Genomic DNA, 15,327 nt, shown 5'->3' with positions numbered 1-15,327 from the left:
GATTCACACGGGATGCTAGGACGTACCCGGGAATAAAGGCTTTTATTCACAATAAGATTGGAGCACACTACTTAACAATACTATCCCAGACTAAGGGCTACTAGGAAGTAGCAGTGACCTTTATACTCCTGTAAGAAGGCGGAGCCGAACGGAGTGTACCACATAAACAATAATAACAGGTGGAACACCCCAACCCTAACCCCAACAGTAACAAGAGTAACATATGTACAAGTACCCATAGTGCTAACCATCTATGGTTCAGTACCCATAGTGGTAACCATCTATGGTTCAGTACCCATAGTGGTAACCATCTATGGTTCACCACATTCACCCCTCCTTTAAAAACAAAGGCCGGTGGGGCTAAAAAACAGTACGAACTGTCCATATATTCACAAGTTCAGCCGTATCGGGCGGGGGTCCGCACCGTCTCTGCGACCTCCGCAGCACTGGCTCCAGTGCCGGTTCTGGTGACCGTGGTGTCCCTCTCTCCGAGGTGGTGTCCACTGACTCCTCCAGTTCCTCGCGGACGGGTGGACCTCGAGGTGGCGACAATCTCCTGGACTCAGGCAAGCTGTACACGGGAGTAAGAGGATTAAGTTGAGGTCCCGATGCTGCCCGCGCCGTGTCAGGAGGGGAGAGAATGGGCAAAGGAATCCTAACCAGGGGTGCGGGAGTGACGGGGGTTTCCAGGTCCCCTGCAGGCGCCAGATCTCTGATAGAGACCGTGTCCTCTCGCCCGTCAGGATATGCCACATCGGCATATTGAAGGTTGGCGTGGAGGAGATGGACCTGTTCAACCAAAGGGTCGGGCTTGCGGGTCCTAACATGCCGCCGCAGGAGGACAGGTCCTGAGTACGTCAACCAAGACGGCAGTGAGGTCCCAGAGGAAGACCTCCTAGGGAAGGTAAACATCCGCTCATGTGGGGTAGCGTTGGTTGCCGTACACAGGAGGGACCGGATTGAATGGAGCGCATCAGAAAGCACCTCTTGCCAACGGGTGACTGGAAGACCCCTAGACCTTAGCGCCAGTAAAACAGCCTTCCAGACTGTAGCGTTTTCTCCCTTGACCTGTCCGTTACTCCTGGGGTTGTAACTCGTAGTCCTACTTGAGGCAATTCCCTTAGAGAGCAGGTATTGCCTCAAGTCATCGCTCATAAACGACGAACCCCTATCACTGTGGATATAACTGGGGTAGCCGAACAGGGTAAAAAGACTCCGCAGGGCTTTGATGACCATGGCAGAGGACATGTCAGAACAGGGGATGGCAAAGGGGAATCGGGAGTATTCGTCAACCACGTTGAGGAAATACACATTCCGATCTGTCGAAGGAAGGGGCCCCTTGAAGTCGACACTCAGTCGTTCAAAAGGGCGAGTGGCCTTAATGAGGTGTGCTCTGTCAGGCCAGTACAAGTGCGGCTTGCACTCTGCACAAACCTGGCAGCTTCGAGTTATCGACCTGACATCCTCTATGGAGTAGGGCAGATTCCGGGCCTTTACAAAATGGAAAAACTGAGTGATCCCCGGATGGCAGAGATCATTGTGGAGGGCCTGTAGCCGGTCCTCCTGCACACTGGCACATGTTCCACGCGACAGGGCATCTGAGGGCTCATTGAGCTTCCCCGGACGGTACATGATATCATAGTTGTAGGTGGAGAGTTCGATTCTCCACCTCAAGATTTTATCATTCTTAATTTTTCCCTTTAACGTGTTGTTGAACATGAAGGCCACGGACCGCTGGTCCATGAGCAGGGTAAACCGTTTGCCAGCCAAATAATGGCGCCAATGCCGTACGGCCTCCACAATGGCCTGAGCCTCTTTCTCCACAGAGGAGTGCTGAATTTCAGGGCCTTGGAGGGTGCGAGAGAAAAAGGCGACGGGCCTGCCCGCCTGGTTAAGTGTGGCGGCCAGGGCGAAATCAGATGCATCACTGTCCACTTGAAAAGGGATGGACTCATCAACAGCGTGCATCGTGGCTTTCGCGATGTCGGCTTTTATCCCTGCAAAGGCTAGGCGAGCCTCTGCTGTCAGGGCAAAAGAGGTAGATTTTATGAGCGGACGGGCTTTATCCGCGTAATTGGGGACCCACTGTGCATAGTACGAGAAGAAGCCTAAACATCTTCTCAGTGCTTTGATGCTAGTGGGTAGGGGAAGTTCAAGGAGGGGACGCATACGGTCTGGATCGGGGCCGATGACCCCGTTTTCCACCACGTATCCGAGGATTGCTAGGTGGTGCTTGCTGAATACACACTTCTCCCTGTTATAGGTCAGATTCAGGCGAGACGCAGTGTGTAAAAACTTCTGGAGGTTTGCGTCGTGGTCCTGCTGGTCATGGCCGCAGATCGTGACGTTGTCCAGGTACGGGAAGGTAGCCCGTAGCCCGTTTTGGTCCACCATTCGGTCCATCTCATGCTGGAAGACCGAGACCCCATTAGTGACGCCAAAAGGGACTCTTAAAAAGTGGTAGAGACGGCCATCCGCCTCAAAGGCCGTGTATTTGCGGTCCTCTGGGCGAATGGGGAGCTGGTGGTAGGCTGACTTCAAGTCGATGGTGGAGAACACCCGGTACTGCGCAATCTGGTTGACCATGTCAGATATGCGCGGGAGAGGGTACGCGTCCAGCTGCGTGTACCTATTAATGGTCTGACTATAGTCTATGACCATCCGGGGCTTGTCTCCAGTCTTAACCACCACGACTTGTGCTCTCCATGGGCTAGTGCTAGGTTGAATGACCCCTTCCCTGAGGAGCCGCTGAACCTCAGATCGAATAAAGATCCGATCCTCAGCGCTGTAATGCCTGCTCTTAGTTGCGATGGGCTTGCAGCCTGACACGAGATTTTCGAATAGGGAAGGCGGGGTAATTTTGAGTGTTGAGAGGCCGCATGTGGAGCGCGCTGGACAATTTGGAGGCTGCTGTTCTCCCACTGAAAGTGGAGGGAGTGGCCCATCGTACTGCAGGGTCACACTCTTCAGGTGGATCATAAAGTCTAGCCCCAGGAGTACCGGAGCGCAAAGGTGAGGTAACACGAGGAGCCTGAAGTTCTCGTAGACTGTGCCCCGCACTGTTAAGGTTACCACACAGCTCCCAAGAACGAGGACAGATCGGGACCTTGACGCCATGGAGATTGTCTGCCTGACAGTTTGCACATGGAGGGCGCACCATTTTACTGCATCCGGATGGATGAAGCTCTCCGTGCTCCCGCTGTCAAACAGGCAATGCGCCGGGCGCCCGTTTACCTCTATGTCCATCATGGACTTGTCGAGTCTGTGAGGCTTGGCCTGGTCCAGGATGATTGACGCCACTGTTGGATCCCGAGCGTAACTGCAGGCAGCTGAGATAGCTGACGATGAGGACCCCTGCTGGTCTTCTGCGGCCGGTGTCGACCAAAGTGGCTGCGCCCATGAATCGCACGTGGTCGATGATGTTGAAAACGGCGGCACCCGCAGGTCGCATGTGGCTTGCATCGTCATCATTGGAAATGGTGGCGCCCGTGGATCGCACGTGGCTGAAGACATCGGCGAGGCCGGAGACGAGGAGATGGACCCTGGGGAGTCACACGCAGCACTGCTGGGCTTGGAAGGGGTCTTTGCTCGGCACACTTTTGCATAATGCCCTTCCTTTCCACAGGCGGAGCAAAACACCGTCCTGGCCGGACATCTCTGGCGAGGATGCTTCGCCAATCCGCAGAAATAGCACCGTGGGCCTCCAGGAGCTGCCGCAGCCGTCAGGTCTGAAGTTGGGAGCATTTTCGCCCAGTTCCGAGGAGCCGCCGAGTACAGTTGAGGCGGTGGCTGTGCTTGCCATGCTGTTCCCACGTGGTCGGTGGCGTAGGTTTCGAGACTTCTGGAGGCCGTTTCCATTGAATCGGCCAATTCTACCATCTTAGCTCGGTCCAAGTTACCCTGCTCTAGCAGCCGCAGGCGAATATAGGATGAGCCGATTCCCGCCACGAACGCGTCCCAAATAAGATCGTTGGTGTATTGAGTAGCCGACACCTCCTTGCAGTTGCAGGCTCTGGCTAGCTATTGAAGTTCGCGCAGGTACTGTCCCATCGTTTCGTCGGGCTCCCGCCGTCGAGTGGCTAATAGGTGACGAGCATGAATTTCGTTCGGCTGTTTATTGTACAGCTTCTTGACTAATTCGAAAGCATCTTTGTAACTTTAGGAATCGTGAATTGTTGCATACACAGTGTCGCTCACCCTGGTGTGGAGGACCCGCAATCTGTCGGTGTCGGACTGGACTGCTGTCGAGGCCTCAATGTAATCCTCGAAGCACTTCAACCAATGGTCGAAAGTATTCGACGCCCCAGCGGCACGCAGATCCAAGGTTAGCCGATCGGGCTTCAGCATCTGCTCCATTTTTTTTTCTTCGAACAAAATTTTCAGTATTTTGTTGTGAATAAAATTGATGCGCGATTGATTCACACGGGAGGCTAGGACGTACCCGGGAATAAAGGCTTTTATTCACAACAAGATTGGAGCACACTACTTAACAATACTATCCCAGACTAAGGGCTACTAGGAAGTAGCAGTGACCTTTATACTCCTGTAAGAAGGCAGAGCCGAACGGAGTGTACCACATAAACAATAATAACAGGTGGAACACCCAAACCCAAACCCCAACAGTAACAAGAGTAACATATGTACAAGTACCCATAGTGCTAACCATCTATGGTTCACCACAGTGAGCTTTCATTCACTCCATTTAAACACACACACAAACTATCACACTCTCGGGCACGCACTCGTACACACACAAGATGGCCGTGATTCCAGGTGTTAGCTTCCATCTCCAGTAATCTCGATTATCAACACTTCCCAATAAAACTTTTTACCACCTCGGCACATTGCAAAGCATTCCCTCAGTACTGACCCTCTGACAGTGCAGCACTCCCTCAGCACTGACCCTCTGACAGTGCAGCACTCCCTCAGTACTGACCCTCTGACAGTGCAGCACTCCCTCAATACTGACCCTCTGACAGTGCAGCACTCCCTCAGTACTGACCCTCTGACAGTGCAGCGCTCCCTCAGTACTGACCCCCTGACAGTGCAGCACTCCCTCAGTACTGACCCCCTGACAGTGCAGCACTCACTCAGTACTGACCCTCTGACAGTGCGGCACTCCCTCAGCACTGACCCTCTGACAGTGCGGCACTCCCTCAGCACTGACCCTCTGACAGTGCGGCACTCCCTCAGCACTGACCCTCTGACAAGGCAGCACTCCGTCAGTACTGACCCTCTGACAGTGCAGCACTCCCTCAGTACTGACCCTCTGACAAGGCAGCACTCCCCCAGTACTGACCCTCCCCCGGTTGAATATCTCTGCACCGTGACTTACCGAGCCAGTCTGCCGTCTCTCCGCCCCCTTCCGGTTGAGGATGATGTCCATCGCTGTTAGCTCACCGTCCCGCGGCCTCTGATTGGCTGCTCTGTCTGGAATGGGTGGGGCCGGCCCCCTGGCAGTGCCAGCGCTCTGGGGGGCCGTTGCAGGGAGGACAGGGAGGGGCCGACTCTTCATCCAGTCCAGCAGGGCGGCGCTGAGGGGTCGCTCCGGCAGTACAGGAGGAGCCATCGTCCTGGGCTGGTGGACAGGAAGTGGCAGCGGCAGTTTAATGAAGTCTCTACCTCTCGCACCCACTTCACCCGCCCCCCCACCCCCCATACCCCCACCCCTTCCGACTTGCCACCCCGACCCCAGCGAGCAACCCCATCCTTTCAGCCTTCCTACCCTCACCCTGGTCACTGATATGTATGCTATTCGACTGTGGCAGGCATCACATTTGAGCCCCATCGCGTTCCCCAAGGCTTGATAATGATCCTCCTACCCTGGGGAGGGGGAGCCATTGGCTGACCTGACCCCACTAGCCCAGAGGCCGGAATGGTTCGGGAGGGTGGGGTGTTGAGATGACTAAAAGCAACTTCCCAACATCTCCTGGAATGAATCCTGGAATCATAGAATCCTACAGTACTGGAAGAGGCCATTCGGTCCATTGAGCCTGCACTGAAAATACAGTGGCACAGTGGTTAGCACTGCTGCCTCACAGCGCCAAGGACCCGGGTTCGATTCCCGGCTTGGGTCACTGTCTGTGTGGAGTTTGCACATTCTCCCCATGTCTGCGTGGGTTTCCTCCGGGTGCTCCGGTTTCCTCCCACAGTCCAAAGATGTGCAGGTTAGGTGGATTGGTCATGCTAAATTGCCCCTTAGTGTCAGGGGAACTCGTTCGGGTAAGTACATGAGGTTACGGGGATAGGGCCTGGGTGAGATTGTGGTCGGTGCAGACTCGATGGGCCGAATGGCCTCCTTCTGCACTGTGGAGATTCTATGATCCAATCCCACCCAGGCCCTTTCCTCATCACCGCACGTATTTACCCTGCTAATCCCCCTGACACTCAGGGTCAATTTAGCATGACCAACGTAACCTGCACGTCTTTGTCTGCCAGCATCCACGGGTGCCATCTCAGCTGCCCCCACCGCCAGACCATTTGCTGATCCTGGGTCAGTTGTTCAGAAGGTGGGGTTGGTGGAGTGGTGTGGGGAGGGGGTCAGGCAGTCCGGAGATGCCGGTGCCTCTGGAGGCACCGAAAATGTTTCGCAATAATATTCAAGTTATCTGTCCATCTGCCAATTTCCTTCGTATTCATTCATGGGACATGGGCGTCACTGGCTGGCCAGCATTTATTGTCCATCCCTAGTTGGCCTTCAATTGGGTGGCTCTCTCAGCCGTTTCAGAGGGCAGTTGAGAGTCAACCACATTTCTGTGGCTCTGGAGTCACATGTAGGCCAGACTCGGTAAGGACGGCAGACTTCCTTCCCTAAAGGGACATTGGTGAACCAGATAATTTTTTCCGACAATGGTTTCACGGTCATCAGGAACATACAAATTGGTAGCAGGAGTGGGCTATTCAGCCCTGCCACACCGTTCATCTTGATCCTGGCCGAGTTCAATATCCTGATTCCCCCCCTATCCTTTGATCCCTTTAGCCCCAAGAGCTATATCTAATTTCTTCTTGAAATCACACAACATTTTGGCCTCAACTACTTTCTGCGGTAGTGAATTCCACACATTCTCCACCCTCTGGGTGAAGAAGTGTCTCCTCACCTCAGTTCGAAAAGGTTTACGCCTTATCCTCAAACTATAACCCCCTTGTTCTGGACTCCCACACCATCGGGAACATTCTTTCTGAATCTACCCTGTTAGAATTTTATAAGTTTCTATGTGATCCCTTCTCACTTTTCTAAACTCCAGTAAATATAGTCCTAACTGATTTAGTCTCCCCTCATATTTTCACACATTCTTAATTCCAGATTTTAAAAAAAAATTGAATTCAAATTCTACCATGGCGAGATTTGAACCCGAGTCCCCAGAGGATTATGCTGCATCCCTGGGTTAACAGCCCAGTGATAATACCACTAGGCCATCACCTCATTGCATTAATGCACAGCACTGAATTCATCTAAACGTGTGCTGTTTCCTGCTGATTAAGGGATCATTCATATTTGATTGCCTTGTTAGTTAATGTATTTAATCTATTGAAACTTGTGTTGGATTAATTGACAAATACCAAGATGATGCTGGATTGAGGTGGCTTCTTGGGAGCTGTTCTCCCTCTAATTCTATCTTTTACTCCCCTTCTACTCTTTTAAAACTCTAACTCTTATAAACTCTTTAACAATGTTCCACTTGGTGGCACAGTGGTTAGCGCTGCTGCCTCACAGCGACAGGGATCCAGGTTTGAGTCCTGGCTTGGGTTCTGTCTGTGTGGAGTTTGTACATTCTCCCTGTGTCTGCGTGGGTTTCCTCCGGGTGCTCCGGTTTCCTCCCACAGTCCGAAAGACGTGCTGGTTAGGTGCATTGGCCGTGCTAAATTCTCCCTCAGTGTGCCCGAACAGGCGCCGGAGTGTGGCAACCAGGGGATTTTCACAGTAACTTCATTACAGTGTTAATGTAAGCCTACTTGTGGCACTAATAAATAAACTTAAACTTTTAAAACTATTTCCCTGCTACCATCAGACTTTTGAATGGACCTACCTCGCATTCAGATGATCTTTCTCTGCACCCTACAATGCTATGACAATAACACTACATTCTGCACTCTCACCTTTCCTTCTCTATGAATGGTATGCTTTGTCTGTATAGCGCGCAAGAAACAATACTTTTCACTGTATGCTAATACATGTGACAATAATAAATCAAATCAAAGGGTGTTGACGAAGTGTGCGGGGGAGGGGTATGAGCAGGAGAGGATGAAGGTCAGTGGGGCAGAGGTCAAGGGTTAAGGATTGGCAGCGTAGATCAGGGTTTCGAGTGGAGATCAGGTGCGAAGGTCAGACCGGGGCAATAAAATGTCATGCAGAGGTCAGGACGGCGGAGGTTGAAGAGCAGAGGTCAGGGGTCAGTGCTCACCTTGGCCACTGGGCCCGGGCTGCCGAGGCTGGGGGAGGTGTTGCTTCGAGCCTGAAGTAGGTCCAGCCGGGGTGGAACAGCGGGTGGGCCGGGATTCAGGCTGGCTGCAGGCATTGGTGATGCAGGCTGTGAGGCCTAGTCAAGGGAACCAAACAACACGTCAACATGGCAACGGTCACTCAGCATGAAGACCGGATACATACATCACCACGGACACAAACTCACCCCATCCCACCCCGGACACACACACACACGCACACCCCGGACACGCACACCCCGGACACGCACACCCCGGACACGCACACACCCTGGGGACACACACACACACACTCCGAACACGCACACACTCCGGACACGCACACACCCGGACACGCACACACCCGGACACGCACACACCCTGGACACGCACACACCCTGGACACGCACACACCCTGGACACGCACACACCCTGGACACGCACACACCCTGGACACGCACACACCCTGGACACGCGCACACCCTGGACACGCGCACACCCTGGACACGCGCACACCCTGGACACGCGCACACCCTGGACACGCGCACACCCTGGACACGCGCACACCCTGGACACGCGCACACCCTGGACACGCGCACACCCTGGACACGCGCACACCCTGGACACGCGCACACCCTGGACACGCGCACACCCTGGACACGCGCACACCCTGGACACGCGCACACCCTGGACACGCGCACACCCTGGACACGCGCACACCCTGGACACGCGCACACCCTGGACACGCGCACACCCTGGACACGCGCACACCCTGGACACGCGCACACCCTGGACACGCGCACACCCTGGACACGCGCACACCCTGGACACGCGCACACCCTGGACACGCGCACACCCTGGACACGCGCACACCCTGGACACGCGCACACCCTGGACACGCGCACACCCTGGACACGCGCACACACCCTGGACACGCGCACACACCCTGGACACGCGCACACACCCTGGACACGCGCACACACCCTGGACACGCGCACACACCCTGGACACGCGCACACACCCTGGACACGCGCACACACCCTGGACACGCGCACACACCCTGGACACGCGCACACACCCTGGACACGCGCACACACCCTGGACACGCGCACACACCCTGGACACGCGCACACACCCTGGACACGCACACACCCTGGACACGCACACACCCTGGACACGCACACACCCTGGACACGCACACACCCTGGACACGCACACACCCTGGACACGCACACACCCTGGACACGCACACACCCTGGACACGCACACACCCTGGACACGCACACACCCTGGACACGCACACACCCTGGACACGCACACACCCTGGACACGCACACACCCTGGACACGCACACACCCTGGACACGCACACACCCTGGACACGCACACACCCTGGACACGCACACACCCTGGACACGCACACACCCTGGACACGCACACACCCTGGACACGCACACACCCTGGACACGCACACACCCTGGACACGCACACACCCTGGACACGCACACACCCTGGACACGCACACACCCTGGACACGCACACACCCTGGACACGCACACACCCTGGACACGCACACACCCTGGACACGCACACACCCTGGACACGCACACACCCTGGACACGCACACACCCTGGACACGCACACACCCTGGACACGCACACACCCTGGACACGCACACACCCTGGACACGCACACACCCTGGACACGCACACACCCTGGACACGCACACACCCTGGACACGCACACACCCTGGACACGCACACACCCTGGACACGCACACACCCTGGACACGCACACACCCTGGACACGCACACACCCTGGACACGCACACACCCTGGACACGCACACACCCTGGACACGCACACACCCTGGACACGCACACACCCTGGACACGCACACACCCTGGACACGCACACACCCTGGACACGCACACACCCTGGACACGCACACACCCTGGACACGCACACACCCTGGACACGCACACACCCTGGACACGCACACACCCTGGACACGCACACACCCTGGACACGCACACACCCTGGACACGCACACACCCTGGACACGCACACACCCTGGACACGCACACACCCTGGACACGCACACACCCTGGACACGCACACACCCTGGACACGCACACACCCTGGACACGCACACACCCTGGACACGCACACACCCTGGACACGCACACACCCTGGACACGCACACACCCTGGACACGCACACACCCTGGACACGCACACACCCTGGACACGCACACACCCTGGACACGCACACACCCTGGACACGCACACACCCTGGACACGCACACACCCTGGACACGCACACACCCTGGACACGCACACACCCTGGACACGCACACACCCTGGACACGCACACACCCTGGACACGCACACACCCTGGACACGCACACACCCTGGACACGCACACACCCTGGACACGCACACACCCTGGACACGCACACACCCTGGACACGCACACACCCTGACACGCACACACCCTGGACACGCACACACCCTGGACACGCACACACCCTGGACACGCACACACCCTGGACACGCACACACCCTGGACACGCACACACCCTGGACACGCACACACCCTGGACACGCACACACCCTGGACACGCACACACCCTGGACACGCACACACCCTGGACACGCACACACCCTGGACACGCACACACCCTGGACACGCACACACCCTGGACACGCACACACCCTGGACACGCACACACCCTGGACACGCACACACCCTGGACACGCACACACCCTGACACGCACACACCCTGGACACACACACACACCCTGGACACACACACACACCTGGACACACACACACACCCTGGACACACACACACACCCTGGACACACACACACACCCTGGACACACACACACACCCTGGACACGCACACACCCTGGACACGCACACACCCTGGACACGCACACACCCTGGACACGCACACACCCTGGACACGCACACACCCTGGACACACGCACACCCTGGACACACGCCACACCTGGACACACGCACACCCTGGACACACGCACACCCTGGACACGCGCACACCCTGGACACGCGCACACCCTGGACACGCGCACACCCTGGACACGCGCACACCCTGGACACGCACACACCCTGGACACGCACACACCCTGGACACGCACACACCCTGGACACGCACACACCCTGGACACGCACACACCCTGGACACGCACACACCCCTGGACACGCACACACCCTGGACACGCACACACCCTGGACACGCACACACCCTGGACACGCACACACCCTGGACACGCACACACCCTGGACACGCACACACCCTGGACACGCACACACCCTGGACACGCACACACCCTGGACACGCACACACCCTGGACACGCACACACCCCTGGACACGCACACACCCTGGACACGCACACACCCTGGACACGCACACACCCTGGACACGCACACACCCTGGACACGCACACACCTGACACGCACACACCCTGGACACGCACACACCCTGGACACGCACACACCCTGGACACACACACACCCTGGACACAGCACACACCCTGGACACACACACACCCTGGACACACACACACCCTGGACACACACACACCCTGGACACACACACACCCTGGACACACACACACCCTGGACACACACACACCCTGGACACGCACACACCCTGGACACGCACACACCCTGGACACGCACACACCCTGGACACGCACACACCCGGACACGCACACACCCGGACACGCACACACCCTGGACACGCACACACCCTGGACACGCACACACCCTGGACACGCACACACCCTGGACACGCACACACCCTGGACACGCACACACCCTGGACACGCACACACCCTGGACACGCACACACCCTGGACACGCACACACCCTGGACACGCACACACCCTGGACACACACACACCCTGGACACACACACCCCGTACATATATACCCCAGACACCAACCCACCACCTGTACTCAGAACATCCTGTACACAAACCCACACCCACCCTGGACGGACACACACCCCATACACAAACTCACCACCCCGACACACATGCAACCTGTACACCAAGCCCACCATTCTGTTTCAACACAACTCTCGCACACACACACTCACACACACACTCCACACACACACTCACTCACTCACTCACACACTCACTCACTCACACACACACTCACTCACACACACACACTCACTCACACACACACTCACTCACACACACACACACTCTCACACACACACACTCTCACACACACACACACTCTCACACACACACACACTCTCACACACACTCTCACACACACTCTCACACACACTCTCACACACACACACACACACACACACACACACACACACACACCACACACACACACACACACACACACACACACACACACACACACACACACACACACACTCACACACACTCTCACTCACACACACTCTCACACACACACACTCTCACTCACACACACTCTCACTCACACACACTCTCACTCACACACACTCTCACTCACACACACTCTCACTCCACACACACACACTCTCACTCACACAACTCTCACTCACACACACTCTCACTCACACACACTCTCACTCACACACACTCTCACTCACACACACACACTCACTCACACACACTCTCACTCACACACACTCTCACTCACCACACACTCTCACTCACACACACTCTCACTCACACACACTCTCACTCACACACACTCTCACTCACACACACTCTCACTCACACACACTCTCACTCACACACACTCTCACTCACACACACTCTCACTCACACACACTCTCACTCACACACACTCTCACTCACACACACTCTCACTCACACACACTCTCACTCACACACACTCTCACTCACACACACTCTCACTCACACACACTCTCACTCACACACACTCTCACTCACACACACTCTCACTCACACACACTCTCACTCACACACACTCTCACTCACACACACTCTCACTCACACACACTCTCACTCACACACACTCTCACTCACACACACTCTCACTCACACACACTCTCACTCACACACACTCTCACTCACACACACTCTCACTCACACACACTCTCACTCACACACACTCTCACTCACACACACTCCACTCACACACACTCTCACTCACACACACTCTCACTCACACACACTCTCACTCACACACCACACCACACACTCTCACTCACACACACTCTCACTCACACACACTCTCACTCACACACACTCTCACTCACACACACACACTCACACACACTCTCACTCACACACACACTCCTCCACACACACTCTCACGCACACACACTCTCACTCACACACACTCTCACTCACACACACCATCTCACTCCACACACTCTCACTCACTCACACACACGCACTCACTCACACACACTCTCACTCACACACACTCTCACTCACACACTCTCACTCACTCACACACACGCACTCACACACACACACGACACACACTCTCACTCACACACACACAACTCACACACTCACACTCACACTCACACTCTGTACCTTATTGAGTGCGGCCAGTTTGTTCATCAGCTGTGTCATGTCCTCGAAGTTATCCTCCTCCTCCTCCTCCTCCTCCGGGACCTGGTTGCTGGCCAGCGGCTCCTCTCTGATTTGCCGCTGCTGGTGCCGGGGTTGGAACGGGTCCACCACGATGGTCTCCATGCCCTTAATCTCACAGCGGCAGAACGGACAGCTGTGCCCGTCAGATTCCTGTCCAGGGAGCAGGGGGTCAGAGGTCACAGAGCGGGGTCAGTGGGTCAAAGTGGAACAACATTGCGCCCCAAGCAACAGATGGAAGTCCTAAAACACGGGTGGAGGCCATTCAGCCCAGCAGGCCCTGTGCTGGCTCTTGGAAAGATGAATCCCATTCTTTCCTCATCCCACGCCCCCATCCCCCCCCAGTTCTCTCCCCTCCCTCGCTCCGGCCTCCCGCTCCCAGCGTCGTTGGGATGTGGGGGAGGGGGGGGGGGTATTTACTGGCCTCCCATCCGTGTGCTTCCTGCCAGTGGGAGGGGGCGCGTTGTTTGCTAGCGACGGGATTCTCTCGGAGTTCTCAGCAACGTCACCTCACTCGGGGTGGGGGGGAACGGACCCGCGGAAGGGAAGGTGCTGCTGGCGGGACTGGAGAATCCCGCTGGCGAGAATGGCCGGAGAATTCCAGCCCTGATCTCCCTGAGTGGCACGGCAGCAAGGAGGGGAAGGTAGGGTTGGAGAGCGGGACGGTGAGGAGGGGAGCGGAACGGTGAGGAGGGGAGCGGGACGGTGAGGAGGGGAGCGGGACGGCGAGAGGGAGCGGGACGGCGAGGAGGGGAGCGGGACGGGAGGAGGGGAGCGGGACGGCGAGGAGGGGAGCGGGGACGAAACCGGTGAGGAGGGAGCGGGACGGCGAGGAGGGAAGAGGGGCGTCAGGAGGGAGGGGGGGAGGGTGCACATACCTGCCAAGCGATGAGGCAGGGTGTTGCACATCAGGTGCCCACACGGTTCGATCTTCACATCCTTATCGCGCTCAGTGCAAATCTTACAGAGCTGGAAGGTGGAACCAATGTCGCAGTACAGCTCATACTGCTCCTGTAGAGGGGGGGAAGGAAAAGGGAGTTACACAGTTACACAGCGTCTGGTCCCTCCCCCTACACCCTCCCCCGGAAAACCACCATCCCCCCACCCCCACTTGATATTTGGTGCCCTTTCCCTTGAACAACTGCACTCTGACCTTTTAGAATTGTAGACCCAGTCTCATGCAGAAACATAGAACCTGGAGTTGGCCATTCGGCCCTTCGAGCCTGCTCCGCCATTCTTTGTGATTCTGGCTGATCATCAAATTCAATATCCTCATACCCCCTTCCCTCCATATCCC

General features: G+C 56.4%; 1 protein-coding gene across 1 annotated transcript in view; it reads right to left on the bottom strand.

The window, feature by feature from the left end:
• LOC144508740 (uncharacterized) overlaps window positions 1–15,327 on the bottom strand; it is a 55,965-nt gene that overhangs the window by 11,801 nt on the left and 28,837 nt on the right. Inside the window, 5 exon segments of the mRNA XM_078237048.1 lie at window positions 5,336–5,578; window positions 8,403–8,537; window positions 13,974–14,183; window positions 14,909–14,926; window positions 14,928–15,041. Of these exon segments, the coding sequence (XP_078093174.1) occupies window positions 5,336–5,578; window positions 8,403–8,537; window positions 13,974–14,183; window positions 14,909–14,926; window positions 14,928–15,041 (720 nt within the window).

This window comes from Mustelus asterias, chromosome 20, assembly GCF_964213995.1.
Source record: "Mustelus asterias chromosome 20, sMusAst1.hap1.1, whole genome shotgun sequence".
NCBI lineage: Eukaryota > Metazoa > Chordata > Chondrichthyes > Carcharhiniformes > Triakidae > Mustelus > Mustelus asterias.
The sequence above is the reverse complement of the archived record's forward strand: the minus strand, read 5'-3'. Positions and strand labels throughout refer to the sequence as shown.